The sequence below is a fragment of the Miniopterus natalensis genome, chromosome 12 (genome assembly GCF_054644295.1).
Source record: "Miniopterus natalensis isolate mMinNat1 chromosome 12, mMinNat1.hap1, whole genome shotgun sequence".
Lineage (NCBI taxonomy): Eukaryota > Metazoa > Chordata > Mammalia > Chiroptera > Miniopteridae > Miniopterus > Miniopterus natalensis.
This window is the reverse complement of record NC_142092.1, coordinates 67,134,961-67,149,530: the sequence shown is the minus strand read 5'-3', so window position 1 is coordinate 67,149,530 and position 14,570 is coordinate 67,134,961. Positions and strand designations below refer to the sequence as shown.

Sequence of the window (14,570 nt, the reverse complement as noted above, 5' to 3'; positions counted from 1 at the left end):
CAGCATAAGCCATCGTGTTTGCACAGCCTGGGTAAAGTGAGCCACTCTTATCGGTTCTGCTAATGGTGGGAACTCACCCAAATCTAAGTTCCCAGAAGCCAGCCAAGGGCCAACCTTGTAAGCAGGCCTTTGAAAGGACAACAGTCAGGCTCGTTACGCTAACTCTTTTTACACAGTATTTTAAAAATCAGGAGAGAAGTTGATCAGCAAGGGAAGCAAAACAAAGGGAAACCTCGGGCCGAGAGTAGCAGCAGTGTTCATTTCAGCACTGTCCAAGAGCGAGCGCACCACGGCCAGCGAGCCAGGCGGCGTGTCTGCAGTGTGGGAGAGTGCTGCAAGCCGCCCGGTCTGGAGGGGCTGCTTAATCTCACTCAGCGCACTCCCTTTGTTTTGATTACAAGAAATTTCTAATTTGTTTTAATTGTTTACATTTTTTGTACTGATACTAAAATAAAAAAGGCATATTGTGAAATCTCTTTATCCCTCCCAGGCCAAATTCACTCAGTTATTCTCTCTCCCTATAGGTGATCACTGTTGTCTGTTTCTTGTTTATCCTTCTAGAAGAAATTTTTAATGCATACCTAAGCCGAACAAATACCTCGTATTCAGCCTTCTTTGCTATATAAATGGTAGTAACATCCATACGCAACTGCTCTGTATCTTACTTTTTTAACTTCTGAGAAGTGTAGGGGATCTATTCATACCCATTCATAAAGAACTTCATTCTTCCCTGGAGCTGCGTAGGATTCCACTGGGCGTTTGTGCCATAGTTTATTCTTCCAGTCCCTTATTGCTGGTCATTTGGTTGCTTCTAGTCCTTTTATTATTAACAATGCTTCAAGGGATAACTTAGGACTTGTGTTATTTTACAGGTTTGAGAGTATCTTGATAGGGTAAGTTCCTAGTTGTAGAATTGCTGTGCTAATGGAATACGCATTTGAGTGTAATAGATGCTGTCAAAATATCTTCTAAAAAGTTTGTACTAATATATACTCCTACATATGAGTGAGTGTTGCCCCCTGTTTTTGCCCATAGCACCTGTTTTCAAACTTTTAGAAATTTTCCTAAACTAATAGATTAAAACATGGTAATTTAGTGTAGCTTCGATTTTATTTCTTTCATCGCCAAGGTTGAGCATCTTTCATACATTTGAACCAGTTGTATTACCTTTTTGATTAATTCTCTTGGCATCTTTCACCCATTTTTCTGTTGGGTCAGCAGACCTTTTCTTACGGATTTGGAGAATTTCTTTCTATATTAAGGAGATTAATCCTTTTTAATGTGCATTGCAAATATATGTCCCAGAATATCATTTGGCTTTTGACTTAGTTTATGCTGTATTTTGCTGTGGAAAAGCCTTTGCTTTTTGTGACTGGGCTTATTAATCATAATCATAAGAGGAAGATCTTCTAGGGTATAAAAAGAACCCTTTCTTATATTTTCTTTCAACACTTCTATTGTTTAAGTTTTTGCGTTTAAATCTTTGACATACTTTATCCCAGTGTGTGGTGTATGGAGCCAGCTTTTTTTCGACAAGACTATCCATTTTTCCTACCAATTTTATCTTTATTGTATATATTCAGTCCTGTCTGTTTTAGGGTCTAATTCTAGACCTCCATTCTCTTCCATTGGTCTTCTGCCTACTTATATGCCGAGGCCACATACTTTTAATTACTGAGGCTTTAAAGTATCTTTTAATATCTGATGAGTCTAGTTCTCTCTCTGCTCTTTTGCAGTTTTCCTGGCTAATCTACTTTTTACTTATGAGCTTTAGAATTATTTCTTTCAGTCGCAGGGAAAAAAATCTGTGGCCATTTTTTTGAGGTTGCTTTAAATTTTAATAAATTAGTGTAATAACATCTTTAGAATGGGTTCTTGTCTAAGAACATAGTATGTCTTTCTATTTGTTCTAGTCTTTATTTTTATGATTCAGGAGTGTTTCAATTTTTTTTTCACTTCTTATTAAATTTACTTTTAGTTCTATCTATCTTGTTTTACCAAACAGTTTATAATGTAAATCTGGCTTTAGGGAAAGGATGTCCTTAAATCATGCAGAGAGTATTTTTTGAATGGCAGTTTAATTCTCAGTGTCAATTAACACATTGACATTCTGGTTTTGTACATCATTCTGTGTGAGCAGTTAATATGATTTACCATGAGAGGTGGATCTCCTCTTCACGGACCAGTAGGTCAGGTTTTAGAGCCTGTGAGGCTGAGAGCCAGACCTTAGACCTTGGAAAATTCACGCTTGTGAATACACCTTCATTAGTGTATGTTGCCCCGTGGGTGGCCTCTTTGTAGATGGCCAGATGACCTCTCCTTGTAATGCTGCAGCCATATCTATGCCTTTATTTTAAAAATCAGCAGTTCACTTAGTAAATGTGACTCTTTTAAGAAAGCCTGTTGTGCATGGTAGTTATACATGAATGGCTGTCTCTTCAGCTGTTACTGATGTTCTGCAGCTGCTAATGAGTCAAAGAGCCCAATCTAAACACTGATGATGTGCTTTGGAAAATTACTAACTATCTTTGGTCAAACCTTTAATGAACGTTTTAAATTCTTATATATTACAGAATTTCACAAACTTATTTGGACAGCCACTAGTCTGCTTACTTTCTCCTACAGCTTATCCAAAAGCTTTACAAGGTATGTTCTGTCATTACCTCTCACTTTCATAGGTTACAAATAAACACTGTATTTTGAATAATACTGATCTTTGTTTCCCCACCTATAATGATAACGTGGATTTATGGTGTTTAATGTGGCAGGTGTCAATCTGAAATCAACCCAGAAGTCTTGCCAACCACCAGACTTCTTTAATGTGCTACCATTAGACCTTGAGATAATTCTCAGAGAAATGGTAAAGCGCTCCAGAGAAAAGGGTCCCTTGCTCTTGGGGAACTCATGATTTGTGAATTTTAAAATTTGTTTTGCAGCTGTTTGTTTTGGTGATACAGCCAGTGATACAGGAAATCTGTCTCTTCCACCTGGCATGATTTCCGGTATCGCTGGCTACATATTTCAGGCATCTTTTAAGACTAAGGTTTCTGGTCAAGAAAACTTGTCAGCCTCTGCCTAAGAGTTAGGATACCCTAAGTGGCACAATGTAAAGGGTTTTTTTGGTTCACATTTTGCCTTGTTACATTTTTTAAATAAAAGAACCTCTTCTCAGTGTGCCAGAGAGACAGGTCAGTGTTCTGGCCATTTCTCAGATGAAAAACTTTTAATAATCTGTCCCTAATTGGCAGCACATGCAGTCTGGTTCTAGCGCCCAGTCATTAAGCTAGGGAAGCTACTAAACGAACCTTGCCGCTGTTTTAGCAGTGCTTGTCACCATGTCACTGTCTCCCTGACTGTGAATAGTGCTGATGTCTCCCTGTGGGAGAGGGCATTTTACTGCTACTTCCCAGCCAGAAGTCCTGTCTGCTGACATAGTTTGACACAGGAAGTGATGGTCAGCATTTGAATGCCTGAGAAGCTGGAGACTTTTCACCGTTGTTTTAAGGTAAGTTCTGCTGTTTAACAGGGAAAAACATGTAGAAATACTAAGTTCCTATATCCGAAAGTCCAATTACTAAGGGATAGAACTTACCTTCAAACAACGGTAAAATTCTCCTGCTCTAAGGACTCTGTTAGCCTGTTGCTTATCATTTCTGGAGATATGTAACCCCTTCCAATTACTTGAGAATACTTTCTCCTATCAGTTTGTCCTATCAAGAGGCAGCTTTAGTTAAAATTGCATGGTCTGATGGGTTAATAGCAAGATTATTTGGTCTGAATGGCTTTGTTTATGCATAGGATAAAAACACAGGCTCTGGAGGCAAACTGATTGAATTTGAACCCCAATTCAGCTGCTTACCAGATGTGTGACCTTGGAAGGCTCTTTATTCTGTGCCTCAGTTTAGTTCCTATCAAGTGGAGATAATAATAGTACCAGCCTCATAAAATAATTCTGAGTATTCAGTATGTGTCAACTGTCGTTATTATTAATATGCTTAGTTGTACTATATGCCCTTAATATTTTTTAGTCCAGTGTTCTATCTTTTGTGCTATAAAGCTTAGACCTCTAGTTCCTAAATATGCCCCCTCTGGGCACAAAACTAGCAGATACCTAAGTATTTGGAATGTCAAATCAGGTTCCTGTGCCTCTGGTATCTGTTTTCTTTTTACCGAAGAGTTACTTCACTCATTCAACAAACATTTATTCAGCATTTACTTGTCAGGTACAGTGCTAGGCATTGGAGGTGACACTCTGACCCGACAGGCATAGTCATGTTTCCCATAGAGCCAGCTGTCTAGTAGAAGATACAGACGACCTGCCAGTTACGGTTGCTGCTGTAGGTGTCTCACAGGAGGAAGCCTGTGCCACTTTTGAGCTCCTGACCTGCCTTTGAGAATGATGAAGGGCAGGGAATGATGTCTAAAGTGGAGCTGAAGGATCCGTAGAATTAGATGGGCCTGGGAAATGGTTGAAAATGAGTATTCTAGCAGAGAAATAGCATGTGAGCCCTGAGATAAGAGCTCTGAGAGGAGAGAGTTATGGAACATTTAGAGAAATTAAAAGTAGTTCCTGCTAGTTAAAGGGCAGAGTTGGGGATCGTGGGACTGAATTATGAACAACCTTTCATGATTTAAATGGAGGACAATAAGGCACTGTCAGAAGGCTTTAAACAGCAGCACCGTGAAAGAGCATCCAGTTAACCTCACGTAAAATGAATTGGACAGAAGCATTGATGGAAATAAAGAGACCATGGTGGCTGAGCCAGGACATGGGTTCGCTGGCTTCACAAGATACTAGCCCAGGGGACCAACAGGACTTGGTGGTGGACCTGGTCATGGTGAGGTAATAAGGGAGAGGCAGGAGGCAGGAATGGACTTCCAGGCTCCTGGCTGAGGTGCTGGGTGAAATGGTGATCCTGAATAAGAACTAGATTATAAGAGAACAAAAGGGGGAAAAATTTTGTTTTCAGTTCTTGACATGTTGAGTTTAAAGTTACCTTTGAGAGTTAGGTTGAATATAGCAGTCTAGAGTGACTCTGTCCAATAGAAATATTATGAGAGTCACCTATGTAGTTTTAAGTTTTCTAGTAGCCACATTTTTTAAAAAGTAGAAAGAAACTGGTGAAATTAATGTTAACAATATCTCTTTTTGTACTGGTGCTTTGAAATCCCATGTATATTTTACATTCCGTAGTGTGTCTCAGTTTGGACCAGTCACATTTTAAGTTCTTTTTAAGTCCAGTAGCTACTGCAAGGCAGCACAGTTCTAGACCTAAGGAGCTCAATCTAGGCTGCAGATAGAGAACTGGGACTTGGTAAGCATATAAATGATAACTGAGATTATAGGAGTAGATGAGACCAGCAATGTATCAGGCCAAAGAAAGAAAAGATTGATATTTAAGGGATAGGTGGAGAAAGAGCAACTCACAAAAGAGGGAAAAAGACTGGCAATACTAGAACTCATCAGAGAATTCTACCATGAACTGCCTGTGATCTATACCTCACTATCTTTGGATAAAATTTGTTAGTTGGAGGGGAAAAGGCAGAGGAATATGTTCATGTTCTATTTCTCTTTAGTTTACTAGGCTCTAAAGTTAGTTCAGCAGAAAGCAATGTACCTAGTATATGTTCTTGTAGTTCCTTGCAGAATCTATTTTGTTGAATTATGATTTAATAATACAGCTTTAATATTATATATTATTAGTATATTAAAATGTTCCTCAAATGCATCTCTTATCTTTTGCAAAATTGTTTTATATATCTATATAAAACAATATATATAACATGTTTGTTATTACAGATCAATCTCAACGAGGTAGCCTCTTCACTCTCTTTTTGAACAATCCTCTAATGGCCTTCCTATTTGTCTCTGGATTGTCAAGCATGCGTAGAGGCCTGTGGGAAAAGTGTCAAGAATATCTTCGAAAAATCAACCGCGATATTGCCCAGCTACTGACCCATTCACGTTCAATAGGTACCCTACTAATCTAACTGCACACTTAACAGAATGTACTATAGTGGTTTAAAATTGTCTAAATTTTTAGAGGTATTTGTTGAAGGCAGAAAAGTTGAGAAGGTTTTCCTGAACTTTTCTTCCCCTTGGAAATGTATTCTCCCTTTAAGCAACTTTTTACCGTCACATTTCTCCTCTTTGCAGATCAGGCATTCCTCCAGTTTTTTGGAGATGAATTTCTTCGCCTGCTTCTCACAAGATTTGTCTTTTGTTCAGCCACCATGAGGATGCACAAGATTTTTCGGGTAGGCAAAGACTATTTTAATGACCAATTTTGCCATTTTAGGTATTTAACCATCATGTGTTATATTTTCCCTGTATTAAATCCAAAATCATACTCACATATTATTATGTAAAGTATTAAAGATGGACAAAAGAAGGCACATCTGAGTACCCATCACCCAATTTAAGTAGTAGAACATTTTCATTACTTTTGAGGTCCCTTGTAGGTTTTCCCTAATCTTGTCTTCCTCTTAAATGAAACTAAAATCCTGATTTTTATAATTATCATTCACTTTTCTTTAAAGTTTGCCACACTCATTTGCGTTTCTACACAACATATTGATGGATCCATATTTTATGTATTCTAGAACTTGCTTTTTTTCACTCTCTCTTATATTCCTGAGATTGAGCCATGGTGATGACTGACTATAGCTTTTATTCATTTGTTTTCACTGCTATATAGGATTTCATTGTTTGGCAATATGGCACAAAGTACTCACCTGTTCTACTGATAATGGACATTTGGGTGGTTTCCGTTTTTTATTATTATAAACAATGTCACTGCAGAATCGTTTGTCATTTTCCTGGTACACATATATGACTTTTGTAGAACGTGAGGTCAGATGATTTAGGCATATTCAGCTTTACTAGGTACTGCCAAACATTTTGCAAAGTGGTTGTCTCGATTTATACCGGTGCTAGCAGTGTATAAGAGCTGGTATTGCTCTAACCCTTACCAACATTTGTTGTGGTCATACTTTATAGCCCATGTGAATCAGGTGGGTGTAAAGTAGTAGCTCATTGTGGTTTTAATTTGCATTTCTGGGATTACTATTGAGATTGAGCTACTTTTCATGTGTTATTCTATGTTCTTTGTGGGGAAGAGTGTGTTCAAGCCTTTCGTCTACTGGGTTCTAAGTAGTTTGTTTTTTTCTGTGTATTCAGGTAATTACATAACATTGTTAGCTGAGGTTTTAAAATTTTTAGCTATTATATATATATATTTATATATATTTTTAATCCTCACCCAAGGATATTTTTCAGAGAGAGTGGGAGGGGGTAGAGAGAGAGAGAAACATCGATGTGAAAGGGGCACATCGATTGGTTGCCCCCTGCACACGCCCCAGCCAGGGCCCAGAATCGAGCCTGCAAACCAAGGTATGTGCCCTTGGCCAGAATCGAACCTGGGACCCTTCAGTCTGTGGGCCGACGCTCTAACCACTGAACTGCACGGGCCAGGGCAATATATTTTTCTTTCTTTCTTTTTTTTTAAAAAATATATCTTTATTGATTTCAGAGAGACGAAGGGAGAGGGAGAGAGAGAGAAACATTAATGATGAGAGAGTCACTGATCGGCTGCCTCTTGCATGCCCCCAACTGGGGATCGAGCCCGCAACCCAGGCATGTGACCTGACCAGGAATCGAACCCCGATCTCCTGGATCCTAGGTCGATGCTCAGCCACTGAGCCACGCCTGGCCGGGCTATGTTTCACTTCTATAAGTAACATTTGGTTCCTTTTCAAATATACCTGAACATTTTGAAAAGGGTTTGCACCTTTTAAAATGTAATTTTTAAATATCTATTTTTTTCCATTTTATAAATATAATTTTAAAATGTTAAAGAATTATACAGTGACTATATACTGGCTAGATTCTGTAGTTAACATTTTGGTATATTTGCTTTCTCATGTATCTTTTCATTTATCCATCCCTTTTTCATTCATCAATTTATCTCATTTTTTTATGCATTTAATCTTTTACCACAAATTGTAATGTTAATGGTTGGTTTTTCATAGATGCCCTTTTCCAGGTTGACTGAGTTCACTTCTATTTCTTATCTGCTGAGAGTTTTATCCAGAATGGGTATAAAAGATTGTAAAATACTTTTTTCTGCATTCGTTAATCTGATATATAAATTCTAATATGATGAATAGAATTGATTGATTTTCTTATAGTCAACCTTGTGTATCTGGGGTAAACGTATTTTGTGATCATGCATTAATTCTTTTGCATTGCTGGATTCAGTTTGCTAATATTTCATTATGGATTTTTGCATCTGTTTTCATGAATGATTATGATATTTATTTATATTGGTTTCTGATCATTTGGTTATGAGGTACCTTGATATGGTTTTCTTTGTTGTGTGTTTCCTGCTTGGGGTTTATCAAGCATCTTGGATCTTGGGTTAAAGTTTTTAAATACTTTGGAAAATTTTGGCCATTATTTCTTCAAATACAGGAGTGTGCAAAAGTAAGTTTACATAATGCAAATAAAAAATGCAATAATTAATAAATAATAATACAAGAATAAACTGTGTTTCATGTACTCACAACTGTAGAACTACTTTGCGCACCCCTGTACTTTGTCTTCCCTCTTTCTCTTTTTCTGCGACATCGATTACACATATATTAGACAACCTAATATTGTCCTATAGGTTACTGATGCACTGTTCATTTTTTTTGAAAGTCTTTTCTCTTGTTGTTTTCAGTTTCTATTATTGAGTCTTTGAGTTCACTGTTGTTCCCTTTTGCAATGTCTAATATGTTGTTAGCCTATCCATCTAGTTGTTCATTTCAGGGATTATATTTTTCTCATCTGTAAAAGTTCTTTTTGGTTTTTAAAATATTTTTCATTTCTCTCATTATATTTATGTTTGCATTGTGCTCTTGAATGTATATGTAATAGGTAAAGTCCTTATCTGCTAATACTATATTCTCTATCATTATAGGTTTGCTTTTATTTTTTTTCCTACTAGTTATGGGTCTCATATTCCTGATTTGTATGCCTATTCATTTCCTTAAACTGTGGGCATTGTGAATTTTATGATGTTGAATTCTGGATTTTGGCCTATTAATTTGACTTTTCTGTGCTCCTTCATGTTTTTTCTCTTATTTTGATTTCTGCTACAACTCTGTTTATTCATTCATTTAACAAATACTTGGTGAAATATGCAAGGATTTCTCCCCTAACAAGTAGAAATTATATGGTTTCCACAGTATAGCATAGTGCCCAGAAATGATTGGCCCTAGTAAATATTTGAGAATCAACTCACTAAATTAATAGATTAGGTTGAACCATATGAAATTGTTATTTTTTTTAAGGCCAAAGTGGTCAAATCCCAGCAATTTTATATGTTTAAAAAGTATAAGAATCATACTAATATGAAAGAAAAAATACATAATTATGTTACTCCTTGATTTTGTTAATGTTAACAGTAATGTTAATGTTTATAATTTTTCTTTCATTAAGCTGTAAAACTTGACTTTTCTCTTCTTTGCCTGTTAGGAAACACGAAACTACCCAGAATCATATCCACAACTGCCACGGGATGAAACGGTGGAGAACCCTCATCTCCAGAAGCACATTTTGGAATTGGCATCCATTCTGGATGTTCGAAACGTGTTCTTTGAAAATACCATAGATGACTATTAAAACAAAAACCCTCTTGTCGAAACACTTTTTCATTTGCCACAGATTTTAAATGGTGCCGTTTTCTAATGTGATGACAGACACATAGTGGTGTTACTTCGTTTTTATTTTTTATTTTAGGACCACCATTTTAAAAACAAATCGAAAACATTGTTCAAACTTTTAGGGTGACTGTTTTAAAATACAATCTTTCAGGTCTTTTAAAAAACTCGCTTAATCTTGGGATTTTAATTGTTTTGGTTTTGAGGTATGGAGACCTGCCTCCAGCTTCTCATCCTACACTCAGATAGTCACTGTTCTCACCCTGCGAAGAGTAAATTATTTATTTTTGTATGATGAGGAAAACCCAACTCTTAAACTTGGACCTTACATGTGTGGATTTGAAAAATATGTAATTGTTCACAGAGATGAAACTAGCCAGCATGGACTACTAAAAATCAAGAACAGAGTCCTGCCATGATATTTCTTTTCATTCCAAGTTAGTCGGTAGAAAATGTGTGATTCTCTGAAGAGTATAATCAGGACAGTTCTTGAAATTGTTTAATTTACTTAAATACTGTCAGAATTTCAGAAATTGTATAAGATTTGCGTCTGAAAGCTAAAGCTTTAATTGGGGTCTTGAGAATGATAAATATCACCTGGAATGTGTGAGTCCTGTGTTGTTATGAGATATATTTGCATATTTTGTTTTCTTTGTAGTGCTGGAAATGAAAAAGAACAACTTTTAAATATTTCACTTAAGAATCAGATTGTCGGTTTTATAACACAGTATCTCCAGTAGGAATTCTATTTAAACTCTTCATTCATGAGATGAGGTGTAAAGACCGTCTGGATTGAAGTCCGTGGTGTACAGTGCAGAGTTTGTAATCTTTTTGCAGAGTTCAAGTTTATGAGACTTCAGAGTCAGAGATGTTCATTTTACTTGGGGGTAACTGAATTGTTGTGGAAGTTGCTTTTGCATTGACAATTTGGCAATAATGAGATGTTTTTAAAACTTCTTGTATTTAATATTTTATATTCGTGCACACGGTTTTTATTACTTTAAGTAGGGCTCAGTGTATAATATAAAGATTTTTGTGTTTTTCTGCCCTGTCATCCCCTTCATAATTTCACAGGTACTAACTATAACTAGCTATGATGCCCCCCCCCCCCTTGACTCCACAGAGTTCAAGTTCAGAAAGTTATGAATCAAAAGCCCTTTTACTTAATTTTCTGTACAGGCTCACAGTCTACCTCTGGCAGTCCCAGGGGAAATGAGGTGATTGCTTTTGGTGCCTCTTTCCTATGTCCCTAGGGAAGTTTTTTTTAACTGTAATATTTTTAACTTGGTTTTCATTTCTGTCATAGGGAATTATTTGGGTCTGAGTTATTCATATACCTGTTTCAATTTGCTGATTTTTCATCTGAAGTCTTAAAGTTATTTGTTCTTGGTTTTGGGGGACTTTGTGGTGTTTAATAGGTTTTTAAATTATTTTTGTTTGTTCTTTTAAACATGATTTCAGAAAGCTTTGGAAAAGTTATTCTGGATGGAGATTACCTTTGTTAGTGAGTTGTTTTTCATTATCAGATAAAGATGCTGTCCATTTTTTTGGGCCCTTAAGCAACTTCATAACTTTCCTATTACCTTGGTGTTCACCTAGACTCCTAGTTGTGTGACCTCTTGTTTCAGTTCTCCCGCAGTTCTTTGCCAGTAACATTCCCAGTGACGCATATTTTCCTGTTTTCTGATCCTTAAAATGATATTTTACATCCTGAGCTTTGTCCTCACCTGTTTAACATGAAGAACACTGGTCTGAGAACTAGGAGGCCTGAGTTCTAATCCTAGCTTTCCTGGTAACTAGCTTTATGCCCTTGGCAGGTGTCTTCATGTCTCTGCTTTTTAACATTCTCATCTGTAAAATGAAGGCTTTGGCCCAAGGTCCTGTCCAACTCAGTGGTTCTATAATTTGAACTCTTGCTTCCAAAAGGTACTGATGTCTCCACCCCTGCTACCTGGATAACTAGCTTTCCTGATTTTAGTGTACACATTTTCTTTTCTAGATCATATTTAACTAGTTTTTATTCAAAAAAATATCTGGGTCCTACTTAATTGTTGTAGAAACTAGTTCAGAGAGAGAATCTGAAATATTAGAGCTTTTGTGGTTAGAAATGTGTGTCTAAGAACAAGGAGTCTTAGAAATCACAACTAGGGTTTAGATCATGGCATTGCTTCTTAAGCTAATAGCAGTGTAATTCCTTACTGCTTAGTAAAAAATCTTAAGTGAACCGAAGTGATCTTGAGAGGAAAACTGCTAGAAAATTCTAAGCTATTGTTTCATTCCTGCCTTCAAAAAGAAATGTTTTGAACAACAACTCTACTCTAGATTTTGTTCCAGGCATTGAGGAAGCAAACAAAGTAGACTTAAAAATTCTGGTCTTCATGAAGCTTTCTCTAGTAAGAAGAGTCAGGAAATAAATATAATAATTAAGTAAGTTTATGTTAGAAAGGTGTAAGTAATATTAAGAAGAGTGAGAGCATGGCGAGAGCCATTTTCCGTTTGTTTTGGGGCCAAGAGCAATGTTGAAATGAGTGACCAGGGTAGGCCTTATTGAGAAGATTGCATTCGTGCAAACACTTCGTATCTTTGTCTTTTCTCTCTTTTTACTTTTTATTGTGAAAGTTTTAATCATAAACAGTTTAATGAACCCTCTCATACCCACTATCCAGCTTCTACATTTTAAGGTGTTCCTTTAATCAAGGAAAAAGAAACGTAAAAGAACAGTCACCCGGTGGGTTCGAGCTGGCCATGGCAGAGAAGCTCATTTTCTCAGTGCAAATGGCTCCCCTTTATAAATATAAAAATATCGAGCCCTTTATTTATTTTTAGAATTCATTAAAATTTAAATATTGGAACTAAGAACAAAGCAATAGGAAAGGGCACTTTTTTGTTTTCAAATTGCACAAACTCCCCCTGGAGATTCTGATACAGTCTCTCACCTCTCAAGAGTCACAGTGAACAGAATGCAAAGTATAAGACCTGCAAGAAGTCAGGCATCCACCAGACAAAATGAAGCACAATAGAGTTATTTTCTCTCTCTACCTGTACATTTCTGAAGTTGGTAAAGCACCTGTCTTCCCTGTTTTACAGAAGAGAAATCTAACCCCCCTCCTCCCCAAAAAACAACAGCAAACACCTGTCAGTCTCTTCACAGTGATAGTGTTAGGACTCAGATCTCCTAATCTCAGCCTAGTCTTTCCAGTAGCTCAGGTGGTTTTCTATAATGAACAAGAAAGAAATCATTAGAGATTTATATTTTGGCACAAAGGTTATGGTATTTTTTAATATCAAATATTAGAACCACTAAAGCAGTCAGCCCTAGCAAATTTTTATTTATTAATTATAAAAAATCCACACGTTAGACATTTAATCTTTGATTTTGGCCAGGCTGTAGAGTGTGTGTGTGTGTGTGTGTGTGCGTGCATGCGCACGCGCTTGCGTGTGCGCTCCTCTTAGGAAGTGGTGCTCTCAAAACCTCTCAAAGCACATAGAATTTATTGTGCCCTTTATATCTTTATCAAGTTGAAATGTTTTGAGATTATAAAAGCAAAGTACAATCCAGTCATGACTGACATTTTCCTGATGTAGGATCTGGGTTTTATTTTTCCTCACTTGTGGCTTCTGCCCTTTATTTTGTTCTTGCAGTAGAATTCCCTGAAACAGATTAGGTGGTGACAGAACTGAATTTCATTGAGATAAAGGGAAAATCAATTGATCTGCTTTTTAATGTATCCGTTATGGAGCTTTCTGTAGCATTCTTCTTCAAGTTTAATCTCTGACCTGTGTGACTTAGTAACTTTCTCTCTCTCAGAAGGGGTTTGGACTCCATTGAAAAATCTTGTACTTAGTTATCCATGGAGACTTGTAATCAGCCTGATTATACAGAGAACATTCTTGACTGGAAATATAGTGAGGTATGAAGGGCTGCAAACTTGGCTACTGCCAGTGATTCAGAACCACCTCCCCACCCAAAGTGAGTAAAAAGATTTGAGCTTAATATGAATGGTATGGATCTCCTGGTAACGTTTTGGGTGTCTATGTTCCTATGTGTGTTTGGAGAGTGTAAAGAGTATTTACATTGAGGGCTCTTTTGTTGACTTTATTTATTTGAAGTTCTTATTTGTAATGGCATGTGTATATTTTTATGATGCTAAATGCAATCTCTATGTATACTTTTTGTACATATGTACATATTTGTAAATATATTGGTATGCAATGATATAGTATGTGTATATTATATACCCATACCCATTGTGGGCTGAATTTATTTAAGTTCTGTGAGGACATCATAGTGGCATTGTTTGTGCTGCTATAATTAGGTTGTGGCTGAATGTCATTCATGAGCCTCTATTTTGAGGGGCTTGTGTTTGGGTAAAATGGGTTAATTTGGAGTTGAATTTAGGATACGAAGATCTTAACAGAGAGCTGGATATTCTTAGCTTTAAAATCATCTGCCAATTTTCAGTTAAACTGATAAGTTAGTGATACAAACCTAAGTATGTGAAACTGAGACACCAGCAGGCTCTTAAGCTTATTAATCCTTTATTTTGTTGGTCCATCATTGAGTATTATTACTGAGTAGTAAAGTATTTATACTAAGAATCAAGGGGCTATGGAAAAATTACTTTGATCACATTTCAGAATAGATAAGAAACTGTCCTTTAAATAGGGAATATGTTCCTAATTGCCATTTTAATACCTGATACTGAATTTTAATTTTGGAACAATTTTTTTTCACCAGTATGTCTCATTTCATGTCTCTGTGAGGCAGAAAGAGGGCATTAGCTAGGGGAAGGCTTTACTTAAGTGGAGTGGAATTTTTTGTGAACAGGAGGTGTTACTCTCTATATTTACAGCAGCTGTGATCC

The 14,570-nt window shown here is 36.6% G+C and overlaps 1 protein-coding gene across 3 annotated transcripts in view; it reads left to right on the top strand.

Annotated features, from left to right (window-relative positions):
• Positions 1 to 13,923, top strand: part of SCAI (suppressor of cancer cell invasion) — a 77,014-nt gene extending 63,091 nt beyond the window's left edge. For all 3 annotated transcript variants that reach the window (XM_016210961.2, XM_087822908.1, XM_016210962.2), the window contains 4 exons: positions 2,574 to 2,646; positions 5,801 to 5,974; positions 6,158 to 6,258; positions 9,521 to 13,923. In XM_016210961.2, coding sequence (XP_016066447.2) covers positions 2,574 to 2,646; positions 5,801 to 5,974; positions 6,158 to 6,258; positions 9,521 to 9,667 — 495 coding nt within the window. In that variant the 3' untranslated portion in view covers positions 9,668 to 13,923. The remainder of the gene's footprint in view (positions 1 to 2,573; positions 2,647 to 5,800; positions 5,975 to 6,157; positions 6,259 to 9,520) is intronic.
• The last annotated feature ends 647 nt before the right edge of the window (positions 13,924 to 14,570 follow it).